At 34.1% G+C, this 15,298-nt stretch overlaps 1 protein-coding gene and 1 long non-coding RNA gene across 3 annotated transcripts in view; one reads left to right on the top strand and one right to left on the bottom strand.

Annotated features, from left to right (window-relative positions):
• Window positions 1–15,298, top strand: part of LOC141375331 (uncharacterized) — a 314,549-nt gene that overhangs the window by 186,316 nt on the left and 112,935 nt on the right. The window lies entirely within an intron of this gene.
• The window catches only part of zdhhc13 (zDHHC palmitoyltransferase 13), a 42,763-nt gene that overhangs the window by 19,723 nt on the left and 7,742 nt on the right, over window positions 1–15,298 (bottom strand). For both annotated transcript variants that reach the window (XR_012382399.1, NM_001008650.3), the window contains 7 exon segments: window positions 15,009–15,226; window positions 13,881–14,003; window positions 11,430–11,507; window positions 9,900–10,044; window positions 9,751–9,815; window positions 6,741–6,903; window positions 1,972–2,097 (listed from right to left, as the gene is read on the bottom strand). Coding sequence is in view for 1 of the 2 variants with exons in the window: in NM_001008650.3 (NP_001008650.2) it covers window positions 1,972–2,097; window positions 6,741–6,903; window positions 9,751–9,815; window positions 9,900–10,044; window positions 11,430–11,507; window positions 13,881–14,003; window positions 15,009–15,226 (918 nt within the window). In the remaining variant the exon portion in view is untranslated.

Below are 15,298 nucleotides of genomic sequence, written 5' to 3'. Positions count from 1 at the left end.
GCACTGGCACCGTTGTCCCGTGGCTGCTGTCGCATCATCCAAGTGGATGCTGCACACTGGTGGTGGTGTGGAGAACTCCCCCCCCCCATGATTGTGAAGCGCTTTGGGTGTATGGCAATACACAATAAATGCGCTATATAAATAAAAATTACATTACATTATTATTCATAGACTGGGTTTTCTTTTTTCTATGAGAAGACCATGCTTCTTAACTATTCATGACTGCACGTTTACAATGACAGACCTGCCAAGCTGTGAGACTTTGGCCGTGCACGGCATGCAGTATTTACCCATTCGTAAAGGGTCGTATGTGTTTGTCTCCATGATCCACTGGGTTTGTTGTGTGGTTTTCCCCGCAATGCAGCAAGCATTTTTGGGGTGAGAGCTATACAAGAATTGGAGAATGGCAGACTTTGTTTTTTATCAGTTGTATTCATTACCATTCAGACACATCCCTATATCCGTGCTGCTGTGTTCGCCCCATAGACTGTAAAATATATGGACGTAGTATCCGTGACGTCACCCATAGGTTTCTAAAGAGCGCAAAAGAAGACACAAGTAGGCGCGGCCAACCGTTGCCATTTTGTTCGCACGTCATCACACCCACGGCGGGATACCAAACAAGGGCAAAGAGGCGGAGAGTGAGCGGAGCTACAGACACCTGCAGACAGTTTGCTTGGACCTGATTCAGACATACTTTACTTTGGGAGAAGGCTTAATACTTTATCACCTGTGACTCGTTTGTATTCTGACCACTTGTGCTTGGTTGTACACTATATTAATAAAGTGTTTAGACTTTTAAAAACACTGCTGTAATACATTGAGCCACTAAACATTGTTCTTATGACGTTTTTCAACAGGAGGAAAACGCGAATTACTTCCAAACACTTCAGATATAGTCTGTGTTAGTTAATGTAAGACTATTCATGAAATCCAGCATAACACTGTATTACAACGCTTCAGATGACTGTTCTAGAGCCTACAGCTAATCAATCTGACAGATTCTGGAGTGCATTACAGCTCTAAATATAAATATAAACGATAAATGATCTTTAAATTAAACAAATACATGTATAGAGATGGTATATGAGTATATAACTTTACTCACATGGGAAACGGAGGCCACATGAATGGTTTGTGAGCACAATTAAGTGCACTCAGCATGCCAAGCCATCTGATAATTGTAGGAAACAAGTCCAAAAGGCAGTTGACTGTGTAAAGCCACATAAAACAACACAGAAATACGATAAATATGCCGAGTTCAGTGGCTAATCTGCAGGATTCAGCAGAGGTGACGTGACGGCGACCAGTGAGACCTAGCTGTCACTCAAGTGGCCACTCCCTTAATTATGCAAACTTAATATAACTTGATATAAAGGAAACAGATGAGTTATAAAAAAATTCACCCCCTCACAGTTGTCATGAAGGGTAATATTAGCTGTATTAACCAAAATCTTTTTTTGTACCAGGCTGTAAACACCTTTTTTCCTGCTGTAAAGTTGGCCATTCTAACAGTGGGCTCAATTGAAATTTGCTCTATTTTGGAGCCAGGAGCGGCCAGGACTAGCGGAATTTCGGATGAATTGCAGTTTTAGTTACTTCCGTATTGGCTTCCTGAGAGAGAGCGGGAGGTTGCCTCTTGGTTCGCCCATGTTTAAAATCTCCAGATTACCGGCAGAGTTAATGGTTGAAATAGATAGGAAGACCTCCTGCACAGCTATCCAGTGTCTCTGCATTCAGACCAGTGTGTGATTTACTTTTGTTTGATTTTGTTAGCCAACTTACAGTAGTTCGCCCCCCTCTTTTTCCCCTGCTCTGATGGCCACGCCCACTCCTCCCTCATGTAGCATTATTATTTTTTGACCCTTTAAGCCAAATATTTTATGTAATTTAGCTTTTAATTAGAAAAACATTCTTCAAACTTTATTTGATTATCTGATGTGGCTGCCGTTAGTCTGAACATGAGTATACCTTGTATCTGTTGAGCAGTTTGAGACAGGCCGAGTTGGCTTTGATTCTCTCCGTCTTCACCACACTGAGCATGTGAATGAGCAGAGGACTGTGCACCTGCTGCGCCAGATCTATGGCAGTGTGACCCTGAAAACAACACCAGAACATCAGTAAAACCAAACACGACTCAGAGAAATATTTCACAACCTGTTTTACAGCTAATCAAACAAAAAATAATTCATCCACGAGATAAAATTTTGACTTTTTTTTTCTAGTGTCCACAAGATGCTCTATTTCATGAACTATGACATAATATAAATGTTGTTATATTGACAGTTGACTAAATTATTTTTAAATGACTGCAATTTAAGTATGGTGGCCCAGTGGATAGCACTGTTGCCTCACAGCAAGAAGGTCGCTTATTCAAGTCCCGACAGGGCCAGTTAGTATGTTCTCCCTGTGTTTGAGCGGGTTTCCTCCAAGTGCTTCGGTTTCCCCTCAATCCAAAGACATCCACTATAAGTGAAATGGATTAACTAAATTGGCCGTTGTGCATGAGTTAGTGTGAATGAGTGTATGGGTGTTTCCCAGTAATGGGTTGCGGCTGGAAGGGCATCCGTGGTGCAAAACATATGCTGGAATAGTGGGGGGTTCATTCCACTGTGGCAACCCCTGATAAATAAGGGACTAAGCCAAAGGAAAACGAATAAATGAATGATTGAAATTAATTAACTGACTCCTGTACCTTTCTATCAAACTTATCAGACATTAACAAGATGAATTTGTTCTGACAGAGTTTAAAACTAGCCCAAATGTAGTTAAAACTACCCAAAATAATCAAAAAGTCAAACCCAATAACATCAAAACTCAAATATGCCACCATCCAATTGAGAAAGACACATTTTAGATCACTGTATTTATCATAAACAGTTTCTTCTTATTAAATACTGTATATAATTATAAAGATTCTGCTAATTTTAAAAAAGTTCATTTAAATTTGTGAAATTATGAGTTAAGATATTTTTTAACATATAAAAGCATTTAGGAAATTAATTACATTGTAAAATAAAAAAATCAATAAACTTTGTATTGTAGTTTATGTTTACTTTTAAAGATATTGATTAGCATATTATTATTTACTTTAAATGTATGAATGTGCAATAAATATGTAGAATGAATGTGAATACTTTCAGAAACTGTTTAAAATAGATTTTAAGTTGAGCCTTAAAAAATGTAAATACTTCAAGTAATCCTATAACACTTATTTTCAGCAATAATATTTTATGTTGTGTAATATACTTGTTCGTATATGTAAAAGGTCTGGTTTAAAGATCAAAGATCACAATATATGGAGTCATTGCCTCCCAAAATAAGGAAATGATTCTGAACTACCTGAAATGAGTCATCAGTAAATTAAAGTTTTACTTCCTGAAAAAGCTGTAGGTGTGTAACAAATCTGCCTTATGTGGGTTTGGCTGCCTGCAAACAATGTCTGCCTTGACCCTCAAACGCTGTAGTTGTATCAGAGATTGAGGTCTATTTGTGTCCTAAGATCTGCACCTGACTCAAATCAATTCTAACTTGAACCCACCATGCATTTTTTTTTAAAGGAACACCTGACAGCACTTATTTTTGAGCATGATCTGATCATAAACAGCATAGTGGCATACAAAACCTCCAGCCCAACAGTCAGTAAGGAAAAAAAACTGACATCCGGCGGACTGATTTAACCACTACTCCATTGCTTTTATTTATTCATATATTGCCCGATATTATCCCCTGCCTGATTTATACAATTTATTTCTGCTTTGGCTTTAAAAGGGTGACCAGTGGGTTGAAAAATAAAAAACATACATTTTCATTTACTTATTCACTTGTTCCAAACCTTTCTGACTTTATTTCTTCTGTTGAACACTAAAGATATTCTATAGAAAGTTGGAAAGTTACGGGGTTTTCATCTTTCTTAAAAAAAAGTACCTCAATAGTATAAATTTACGCTTTTGACTGACCTATTTCTTTAAGTACTCTCTAAATTGCTGAAATATCAAAAACCTATGAGTGATCATCAATGAAATCTCATTAGATATACATTTTAGTGTATTTTGGGGTCCATTTGGGAAAAAAGCACATTTAATTTCAATGTCCCATATCCCTAGGACACCAAACACTAAGATTAAAGAACATATTATCATTTAAAAAAGTGAAGAAGAAATTGTTGGCGTTCAAATTAATATTCTAATTTAGTACAATCAAAAAGAAAACTATCAAAAGACATGTGGCAGTCTGTTTTAGACAATATCCACTCATTTTCAATTAGTTTAAAATGATATAATTTAAAGTAGTTCATAGATTACATTGGTCCAAATTTAAATTGAATATAGAGGCTAATTGTGATTGATGTGATATTGAGCAAGCTACTCTATCTCATGTGTTTTGGGCTTGTTCAAAATTAAAGGATTTCTGGCAGCTAATATTTACATTTCTCTCGGATGCATTAAATACCTATCTGCTTGTTAAGTGTGACGTCACGCGAAGCGGCTTCCGGGTCCAAGCGCTCTATTCAACTGAATGGGGAGACTCATGAAATGGTAATAATAAACGTTTACAAAGCGATTTAATACTTTCAAAAATCACGATCGCAGTATACATGTTCATGCCTAATATCCGATGTCAGAAAGTGATTAATTTTTTTTTAAATTGTTACATTTTTGGTATTTGTTATGCAGCAAGCCCAGAGATTGTTGTGTACACTATGATTTTATATAAAATTTACTTTAATGTGTGATATGAATAAAACGTGATCATAAACGAATGATTTCTCCACTCAAATGAATGGCGGCTTGGACCCGGAAACAGTATTACATACGTCATTACTTAACAAGCAGATATAGAACCTGAGGCCATAATTTCAATTTTTGGGATCACACCACAGTCCTTATGTTCTAACAAAAGCAAGATAAATGTGATTGCATTTGCTATGCTTTTAGCTAGAAGATTAATAATACTGAAATGGATGGACAACTTCCTTCAACCTTTAAGCAACAGCTTATGGAAATCCTACACCACCTGACCTTGGAAAAAATACGATATACTACAGGAGGCCCTACTGATATGTCTTTTTTCTTCTGGCAACCTGTTTTAGATCACATAGTAGAACCTTTCCTTGTTTTTTTTTTACTATTTTGTTTTCTTTTCTTCCCTTATATATGGAAGTTAAATATGTTTTACTTTAATATTATTATTTATTTGTATTTCATCTTAATATTATTTATATATTTTTATATAACCTAAATGTATATGTGACAGGTTTTGTTTGTTGTGTAAAAAAAAAAGAAAAAGAAAAAGTGAAAAGCTATTCGCACTGTATGTTATCTAATATGTTCTAAAAATATTTTTGAACAAATTAATATTGTAATCAAAAGTGACTGGTTTTTGAAAACTGTAGACCAATCAGACTACTAGGAAACCTGACTAAACAGAAAAAAGGCTGCTCTTAGGAAGGCCGGGTTTAGAGAGGCTGGATCCTTGAACACTATTTGAGACACTAGCTCTATTTTCATCTACCTATTTTTATGTGCATTTAGGAATATTGCATTAAAATGAATAATTAATGAAAATGCCAAGATGTGGATATATTTTGAAAATGCAAATATTTAGCGTTTTATAAAAAGTGGTTAGAAAGGAATGCACGTAAACTACAATGGAAATCTGTTTAACCAGATAATTTGCAGCATGCACATCCAAAAACGTAATGTGATTTCGATTTAATAGATCACGTGGTAAAAAAAATAGGTTCAATAGGACGGCATTAATGGACAAACCAGTTGATCGAGCACATTTTAAAATATCTGAAATGTTGTTTTGGTCATTCTAAAATCCCTCAGCCAAAGTCTGTTATCAAAGTGGTTCAGTATTATTACCTCCAGAATGGTCTTGAGCATATGTGCTCCCAAACAGCATCTCACACCTTCAAAAGCCACCGTATAATCATTGGGTTTAATCTTCTGAGGTGCATGTAATTGTATAAAATACAACAAGCCTACACTGGCTTCTACTACAACAGCAAATCCCATTATTTATTTTGATATTTGGCACCAGTTTATAAGGAAGTGATGATTTTTTTCTCTTTGACTCATTGGATGAAAACAATAGTTATGTGATATTCCAATTGTGTGCAAGTAATTTACATCTACTAGTCTACTAGTAACAAATAGTTGAAGTCAAAATAATTAGCCTTAATTTTTTTATTTTTTTAAATATTTTCCAAATGATGTTTAATGGAGCAAGAAATCTTCACTGCATGTCGGATAATATTTGTTTCTTCGAGAGAAAGTCTTATTTGTTTTATTTTGGCTAGAACAAAAGCAGTTTTTAATTTTTTTAAAACCATTTTAAGGTCAAAATTATTAGCCCTCTGAAGCAGTATTTTTTCCCCAATTGTCTATAGACCAAACCAACGTTATATAATGATTTGCCTAATTACTGCACTTTAAGCTGAATACTAGCATCGTCTGCTATACTAGCAAAAATATCTAGTAAATACCATATACTGCCATCATTTAGGAATGTGTTGAAAAAATCTTCTCCGTTAAACAGTAATTAGAGAAAAACATATAGAAGGGGTTAACATTTCGGGAGAGCTAATAATTCTGACTTCAACTGTATATCATAATAAAAAAAGTTATTTTATTTTAATCTTGAACGGATGTCGGTATATTGTAGGAGACCTCCAAAACAAAATTATAAACCCTAATTTAAACAGAAAATTAAAGTTCACATCGTAGACTCACATTGTCGTTCTGCATATCGACACTGGCTCCGGCCTCCAGCAGGATGTGAACTGAGTCAACATTACCAGCCAGAACAGCACAGTGCAGAGGTGAGTTTCTGTTCACTTTGTCCACCGCATTCACTGATGCATTGCACTTTATCAGGAAGTTTGTGGGCTCTGGTCTGTGTTAAAAAAAGCACATTCAGGGACAAGGTGTGAGTTATGAGAGAAATGATAGTACAGGAAGGGGTTTTAACCACAAACATTGCCAAACCACTTCTGCTGCATATGTTGATGTTACAAGTGAAGGTTTCAAAATTAACATTTGCTAAATGACAAATAAGTTAGTAAAAAACGATTATTGTGAAATATTAATACAATTTCAAATACTTATTTTCCAATATAATACATTTTAAAGTGCAATTAATTTCTGTGAGAAAAGAACGGAATTTTCACTATTTCTCTCTTCGATGTCTCATGATCCTTAAAAAAAAAACATTCTAATAAGTGAATTTGTAATACTTAATTTGTAAAACAACTGTTTGTTTAATAAAGAGTTTACATTTTTTTGGAAACTATATATATATTTATATTGTATATATTTTTTGAATTTTTATATAGTTTCATTTTAAAATTACAAACTAAATCTCTACTTAACCCTCTACCTCATGTTGTTGCCATATGGCAACATGATATTTTTGTTAATTTCCCTGCCATTGTTTATTTAAGACCAACATTGTATTTTTTGCAGGAAAGAGAGAACCTTAGCTAAGCCAATGATGTGCTTTGGTTAAGTCACATGACGTGCAGTGTTTTTCTGTGGCACGATTTCTGACTGAATGCAAATGTAAACGTCAATAAAAACAAAGGATCAACTTATCTCAGATCCACAAATAAAAAATCTGAAACATCACATCCAGTAAGTTATAATGACATATTCACAAATCAAAACAGTTATCAAATTATTTTTTTGAAAAACGATCAAATGTATGGCAACCCTGTCCAATAGTGGAATGGGCAATATTACTATAGGTTAGCTGTGAACTTTTAAGTTGTAACAATAACAACATGAATGCTAGTAATATAATGTTGATTAGTTGCATGTTAGAGACTGTTCAGTTAAGCTAGCTCAGAGGCAAATAAGACAGACGTACTATAGTATATAATATAATATATAAACATTGTAAGCTAGTGGCTACATTATTCAGATGCATGTGGAAGACTTATTTATTTGTTATAGTATTTACTGAAGGAAATAATTTTATCTTCTGTATGTTGTATACATGACAATACAATATTATGTTTGTTTTCAGAAATATTCAGCAAAAAAGAATGGAATAAATGAAAGCTGTTGGAATAAAAGTTGTTGAAAAGTGTGTATAAGGCGTAATTTATAAGTTTTGTGTTAAAGCTTATAATACTGCAACACCAATTAAATCGTTTTAAACAACAACATTTTTAATTATAAGGAAAGTTCCACATTTAAAATTTCTAAGTTAGATCCACTGTTGGACGTTGTTGGCATACGGCAGCATTTCATAAAGTACTCTAACATTTCTAAGTAATCTATCATAATGCGTGCAGCAGAGGGTTACATTTTTTTGTAATCAGACCACTTAAATAAACCTCATTTTGGATTTAAACTATTTAGATACATGTTTGAGTAAAATGTATTTATTTATTTTTTTTTAAATAAAACATGGTGGCTCGTTGTTAGCACTGTCACCTCACAGCAAGAAGGTTGCTGGTTCAAGCCTCAGCTGGGTCAGTTGACATTTCTGTGTGGAGTTTGCATGTTCTCCCTGTGTTCGCATGGGTTTCCTCCGGGTGCAACGGTTTCCCCCACAAGTCCAAAGATATGTGCTATACAGGTGAAATGGGTAAGCTAAATTGTCTGTAGCGTATGTGTGAAAAATAAGAGTGTATGGGTGATTCCCAGTGATGGAAGGGCATCCGCTGCGTAAAACATATGCTGGATAAGCTGGCGGTTCATTCCGCAGTGGCGAACCCCAAATAAAGGGACTAAGCCGAAAAGAAAATGAATGAATGAATCTTTACTTAAAAGTCATTATAAAAGAGTATTTTTTAAAAGAAACACCTAAAGAGAAATATTATTTTTATTTTATAGATACATGAGAGTAAAATGTATTAATTCTTTAAAATCCTAATGACATTTCTTTGAAATTTATACAAAATATTTACGTAATTTTTATGTTTATATTTGTTTTTGACAACACAATACAAGTATTTTAGCTTCGAAAGAGTCAAAAAAATTCTATTAGGAAGAATAACCCCATCAAACAATTTTCTGAAAAAGAGGTATTAGGGTATTAAATAAATGTTATTATAACGTTAAACAAAATGAATGGGGTATAAGCACACAAACTTTTAATTTTAGTCAGCCAGCCCCAGGGCTCATGGTGAATTGTTATCCTATACAAAATCGCCATGTTTAAGATATGATTTCTTTAAAAAAATACAGCGATCTTTACTGCTTAGGTGAGAAATGATATAAAGTGGGTCTCAGAACAAACAAGAAGCTCTGCATTACCCTGCCTGTGTTTAAAGTGTCTTTCGTCTCTTTTTACGCTTTAACAACTGAATGGATGCTTAAGTCTATTTAACAGATTATATTTGAAATGCATCACAACATCGATGCTGTAAAATGAACCTTATGGAATTGAAAATAATCACATAAACCTTTTACCGGAAGTTCATCATTGGCTAAAAAACACTAGCTGTGCATATTATACCTGCCAACACTCCCGTTTCTCCCAGGAGTCTCCTGTATTTCAGACTCGTCTCCCGCCACCCTCCTGTTTTGTTATTTCTCGGGATAACCCGGTGCATAGTACAGTTACTTAGCTGTGTTATTCAAACACCGCACCCCCAACACCTAGACACATACCCCCGCCCCCCAACCGGTCTCCTGGATTTTCAGAGATAAATGTTGGCAGGTGTGGTGCATAAACCCCATTGAATTAAATAGTTTCAAACACTTTACTGAATTGACAGCATGACTATCTTACCCAATGATTTTTTGTGCCGCCAACATCAATGGAGTTTGTCCGTTTAAATCTGGTAAATCCACTTCCTACAACAACACAGGGACATAATTTCTCAGTATTCACGCACTCAGTGGTTATTTAGCCTGTGACTGCGTGTGTTTGTGTCACACCTGTCCTTTGGCCATAAGGTAGGCAGCGATGGGCATATTCTGGAAGAGCACAGCCAGATGGAGACCCCGATAGCCTTCGCCATCTGCTAATGATGGATCGGCTCCATATCGCATCAGCTGAATGACCATAGATAAATGGCCCTGCCTGCTCAGATGTGACGAGAAGAGAGAAAGAAAACAAACACTGTCAAGTGGCAAATGCTGGTAGACATTTTTCAAAAGCATTTCTAGTGGTTTTGTTGGATGGATAAATGCAGATGTCAGTTCTGCTAAAATTAATACACATTAAATTTATTATATTATAGTCATGTCTACTGGTTGACTGATAATAGTTTTATAATGCCTTTTTTCTTTGAAATACCGTGAAAACATATGAATAATGATTGTTGAAATTAAATGTATCTATTTGACAAAATGACAACTGGTCCAAGTCCAACGTTATTCCACTTAAATATTGATTTCTTAAAGGAACACTTATTTTAAAAAATAAACTCATTTTACAATTTTCCGTAGAGTAAAACATTTGAATTGTACTATTTTTTAATCCATTCAGCCTATCTCCAGCTCTGGCAGAAGCACTTTTAGCTTAGCTTAGCTTAGCATAAATTATTAAATCAGATTTAGATCATCAGCGTCTCTGTCTCTCTCAAAAAAAAAAGTTTCAATAATTTTCATATTTAAAGCTTGACTTTTTTTTGTAGTTACATTAAACTTTATTTATTTATTTTTTTAAGGATGGTAATGGTCTAATCTGATTCAATGATTTACGCTAAACTAAGCTAAAAGTGCTCCCGCCAGACTTAAAAATAAGATGAATGGATTAAAAAATGGTAAAACGTAACCGTTTAACCCAAGGGGACTTGTAAAATTAGCGTGTTTTCAAAGAAAAAAAACCCAAAAAAACAAAACAAAAAAAGGTTAAAACATGGCTATCTTTTAGGCAAAAAATTCTTATAAAGATGTCTGAAAACATGCCACTTCTTTGTTTATTTTGACCAATTGTATTTTTTCTAGAGGACAAAAATTGGTATTTGAAAATAAGATTAAATTGGTAATAAGTAGTTTAAAGAATAAAACAAAAAAATATTTTACTATAAACAGTAAATCCACAGAAAGCATTATTTTTTCTGCACATTTTTTCCATAATGTAGGCAAAAATCTTTTCACTTACAAAATTAAAAATGACAAAATCTGAATTATTACGACTAAAAATAATAAGCAAAGGTTAGATTTATTATACAACTAAACCTGACCATAGTGTGTGAAATGTGTGTGTTTGTGTGATAGCTTTTGTTTTCCATTGTACATTGTAAAGTAGTTCAGTATTGGTTAACTTAAATCATAATATCACATAAAAACAACAATCTTTTCCCCCCTCTGAAATAGTATAATATTGCAGGTAAATCTTATCACTACCTAATCAGTGGCACAAAGATCAATAATAACATTTCTTAACTATTTATAGGACAATATATCACAGCAAAAAGCAGTTATAGTGACAGGTCTATTGGCGATGTATCCCAGACTGACCGTATGGCCCAGTGGAGTGGTGTAGAATTCAGGTCACCACCTAGTTGGTCAATGACAGCACCTTTAGATATGTAGTATCTATAAAACACAGCAAATATAATGTGAACAACACACAAATAATACAGAACAGTGTTTTAAAGGAACAGATCAACCAAAAATAATCAGCCTCAAGTGGTTTGTATCCTTCATTATGCTGACACAAAGTTATTTTGAAGAAAGCTAAAAAATGGTAACTATTGATATCCATAGTAAGGAACCTTGTTTTTCTTACTATGGATAGCAATGGCTACTGGTAAATTCTTGCCAAGCCAAATGTCAAATTCCCTGACTTTTTCCTGATTTTACAAATTAAAAAGCTGAATAAACTATCACCCTTGCTTTTCATGTAACGCACATTCTAATTCTAAAGGTAAACAATTGATCAGTCAAAGTCAATTCACTGAAAAAAAAGTGTGTTTCGTTTATCTTCAATTAAACTCTGACTTCCATGCTTCCATATTTGAAGGAACAGTCCTTCTTTTCTCATATTAAACCTATTTAACATTATTAATAGGCTACTGAGTGACTGGTGTTGTCACAACTCTAAAGTTCATTTTCAAACCGTCTGCTAGTTATGTTTTTTTCAAGATCTGAGGATGAACTTTATGTTGCTGCTTTCAGTAGTGTCATTAAATGTCATGTAAAATGGTACTTAAAGTAACATTGATAGCATTTAACATTAAATAAAGCACATAATCTGTACCTGAGGTGATCGTAGTCTTAGCAATATATGCTGTTGTTATGCTGTGACGTTGCAGAAATAGAAAGCACTTGTAAAATAAATATTTTCATGTGTCGTCTTAGCAGACGGTTAAGACAAAAACACGTTTAAGATGGAAAACATTCATTTGTTGCCGTATCATGTGTGGTTTACTTTAGACACAGTGTTAGTTTGTCATGAAAGGATGATACACTGAAATAAAACCCCACCCCCTATAAATTCTTATGCTGCTTGTTGTAAACTGAAAATTTAATATGTAATATTCTCCACTTTCCTTCCTAATCTGCAATTGCCTGTCTGCCTCCACCGCTAACTCTATTACACAAAAAAAACTATAATAATTACTAATGTTCTGCGTCTTACACTTTACATACCTGAAACTTGCCTACAGCACTTATTCATTGTTGCTCTTATAGTTGCTTCCTTGTCCTCATTTGTAAGTCGCTTTGGATAAAAGCGTCTGCTAAATGACTAAATGTAAATGTAATATTTTATTTTATATTCCGTGTTAATATATATATGGTTGCCGGTTGACGAACAGGAAATAAAATGGCATGAAAAAACAAACCAAAACAATAGGCAAAAACGAGAAACAATGCAATAAACAGGGTTCCCACTCTTTTATAAACAACAAATAAAAAAAAATGTATTCCCTCAGCATATGCAGCACCTTGAAAGTCCTTAATGTACTTAAAATTTCACCTAAACTTAATTTTACATTAAAATGTAATGAGGATGTTTTAATTGTGTCATTTTAAAAGAGTTTGAACAGTCCTGTTTAAAGAACGTCAGTCAAATGTGCTAAATTCAATACTGGTAATATTTAAAGGCGGTTTCAGAAATATTGACTGAAATTGCATTTTTTGTCACAGTTTTTGTACAAGATTTAAATTTAAGATTTTTTAATTAACAATTTATATTTTTTTAAGTTTTTAGATCTCATTTTTTTGAGCACAGTTCCATTGCTCAAATAACACATAAACAAATTTAACTTCAAATTTAATTTAATGAAGCAAAATTAATTATTTAATTCAAACACTTTCAAGAACCTAAGCTTGTTTGTAAGTACTTTCCAGGCCTTGAATCCTTATGTCTGAAATTCAAGTACTTACAAGAAATGTGGGAACCCCAAATAAAAAAAACATGGTATAGAAAAACTTATTTTTGATAAATGAAAAAAAAAAAAAAAAAACGACAAAAAAAATTCCACGACTTGGATAAAAACAAAATTCAATTCCCTGACTTTCAACATCTGCTCATAGACCTTTTAAAACTGCATAACATTCCAGAAATCCTATGACCCATAAAACAAATACTATAGAAGTCTATAATTACCGATTTGCAGCTTTCTACAAATATTCTTATTGTGTTTAAAAAGTCAAATTGATTTGGAACAGCATACATAAATAATGCCAGAATCTTCATTTTTAAGCTTACTAACCATTTAAGAATTCAAAGAATCTTAACCTAAATAAGAGGTGCTTAATTTCCTGCAGAGTTTAACTCCAACTCTGATCAAGCACAACTAAACCGATTAAGGAGCACTGAAGGAGCACTGTAATTAAAGACAGGTGTGTTTTAATCAGTTGAACTATGCAGGAAGGTAGATCTCCAGGAACAGAGTTGGGCACCCTTGACCTAAATCAATGAACAACTCAGTGCAAAAAAGCTGTAAAACAACAAAATCTTACTTGACAATGTCTGCTCGATTATTGATGGCAGCCCAATGGAGAAGCGTAACATTTTCCTTATCAGGTTGCCTGACGTCATAACCGGCCTCTACAAGTTCTTTACACCTCTCAAGAGCACCAAACCTAGAGTTTAAACAATACAAGGGAAATATGTTGTTTATTTGTGCATCAGGATTAACTTGTTCAAACATGTATACCCTATAAGCTGCAGGTTTACAGTATGAACAAATGGTTCTGCATGTATCTGCATCCTCTAATAGAAAATAAACTATTTGAGCAGTGTGAATCATGCAGGTGAGACAACAAATCCAGACGGCGCTCGAGTTAATGGAAACCCAGATATTACATCAGCACAATTGTGTCCTGTATTTGTACTCTAATTCACTCATGTTCTGCCTGCTTCTCTGCAAAGGGAAGATTAATGAGCTGTTTACACAATCTTTCTGCTCACTGCTAACCGGCAAGATCTCAGCTTAAGATCAAGAACACATGCGAGAGAAGCCTGAAATGTTTAATGGGAATCTCAGAAAACCTTTCCATAAAATAGGTTGAAAATTGTTTGCACTGTAAAATAAGCATATTTGTTTTACAAACACAAAAATAAAATAATTTTATATCAGAATAATGTATTTAATAATTATAAAATTATTCAGAAAAACTGGAACTGTAAGACAAAGTATATTTATTTATACCAAATATAAATTACCAAATATGAACAAACAAAAAAATACCAAATATATAAGAATATAATTACAAAAATTAAGACAAAACCTGTTCATAAATGTAGGCTAAGTATAAAAAACCTAACTAATAAAACTGCATTAATTAATTATTACCAAATCACCTAAAATACATTTGAAATGTCTAAAATATATTTCAAAATATGACAATACAAGCAAATCCCAAGAAAGTGAATTATTTAAAATTAGTTTTGGGTGAAGCATCCTTAAAGTCAGTATTTATTGTTGAAATCGCACTTAAACTAATTCATAGCATCACACAAATATACTTCCCTACAGCTGTGACCAAAACTCCCCGGGGCATCTTAATACCATAAAATATTAACAGCTAAATATTTCCCATGTGAATATTATAGTGTTTACTGCACATGTAGGGAATAAATCTCACTGTGTTGCTTTGATGATGTCCCAGGAGCTGCTGTCCTCGGGGTGCGAGGATTTCCTCGGCTGCTGTGTGGGGTCCATAGGTCCCGGGACAAGCTGACCGTGGAAGCCAGCGGGCATGAAACCACCAAACCCAGATCCTCCATGACTGTGTCCGTGTCCATGGGAGTGGCCACCGCCATGTCCATGGCAACTGTCACCCATGTGACCATGGGAGTGGGACTGTAAATTTTTACAAGGGTTATTCACGATTAGTGATTTCAAATTTAAAGCCAATTGGATTTGATATGGCAA

This window comes from Danio rerio, chromosome 7, assembly GCF_049306965.1.
Source record: "Danio rerio strain Tuebingen ecotype United States chromosome 7, GRCz12tu, whole genome shotgun sequence".
Taxonomy (NCBI): Eukaryota; Metazoa; Chordata; class Actinopteri; order Cypriniformes; family Danionidae; genus Danio; species Danio rerio.
Note: the sequence above shows the minus strand (reverse complement) of the source record. Positions and strands in the feature narration are given on the sequence as shown.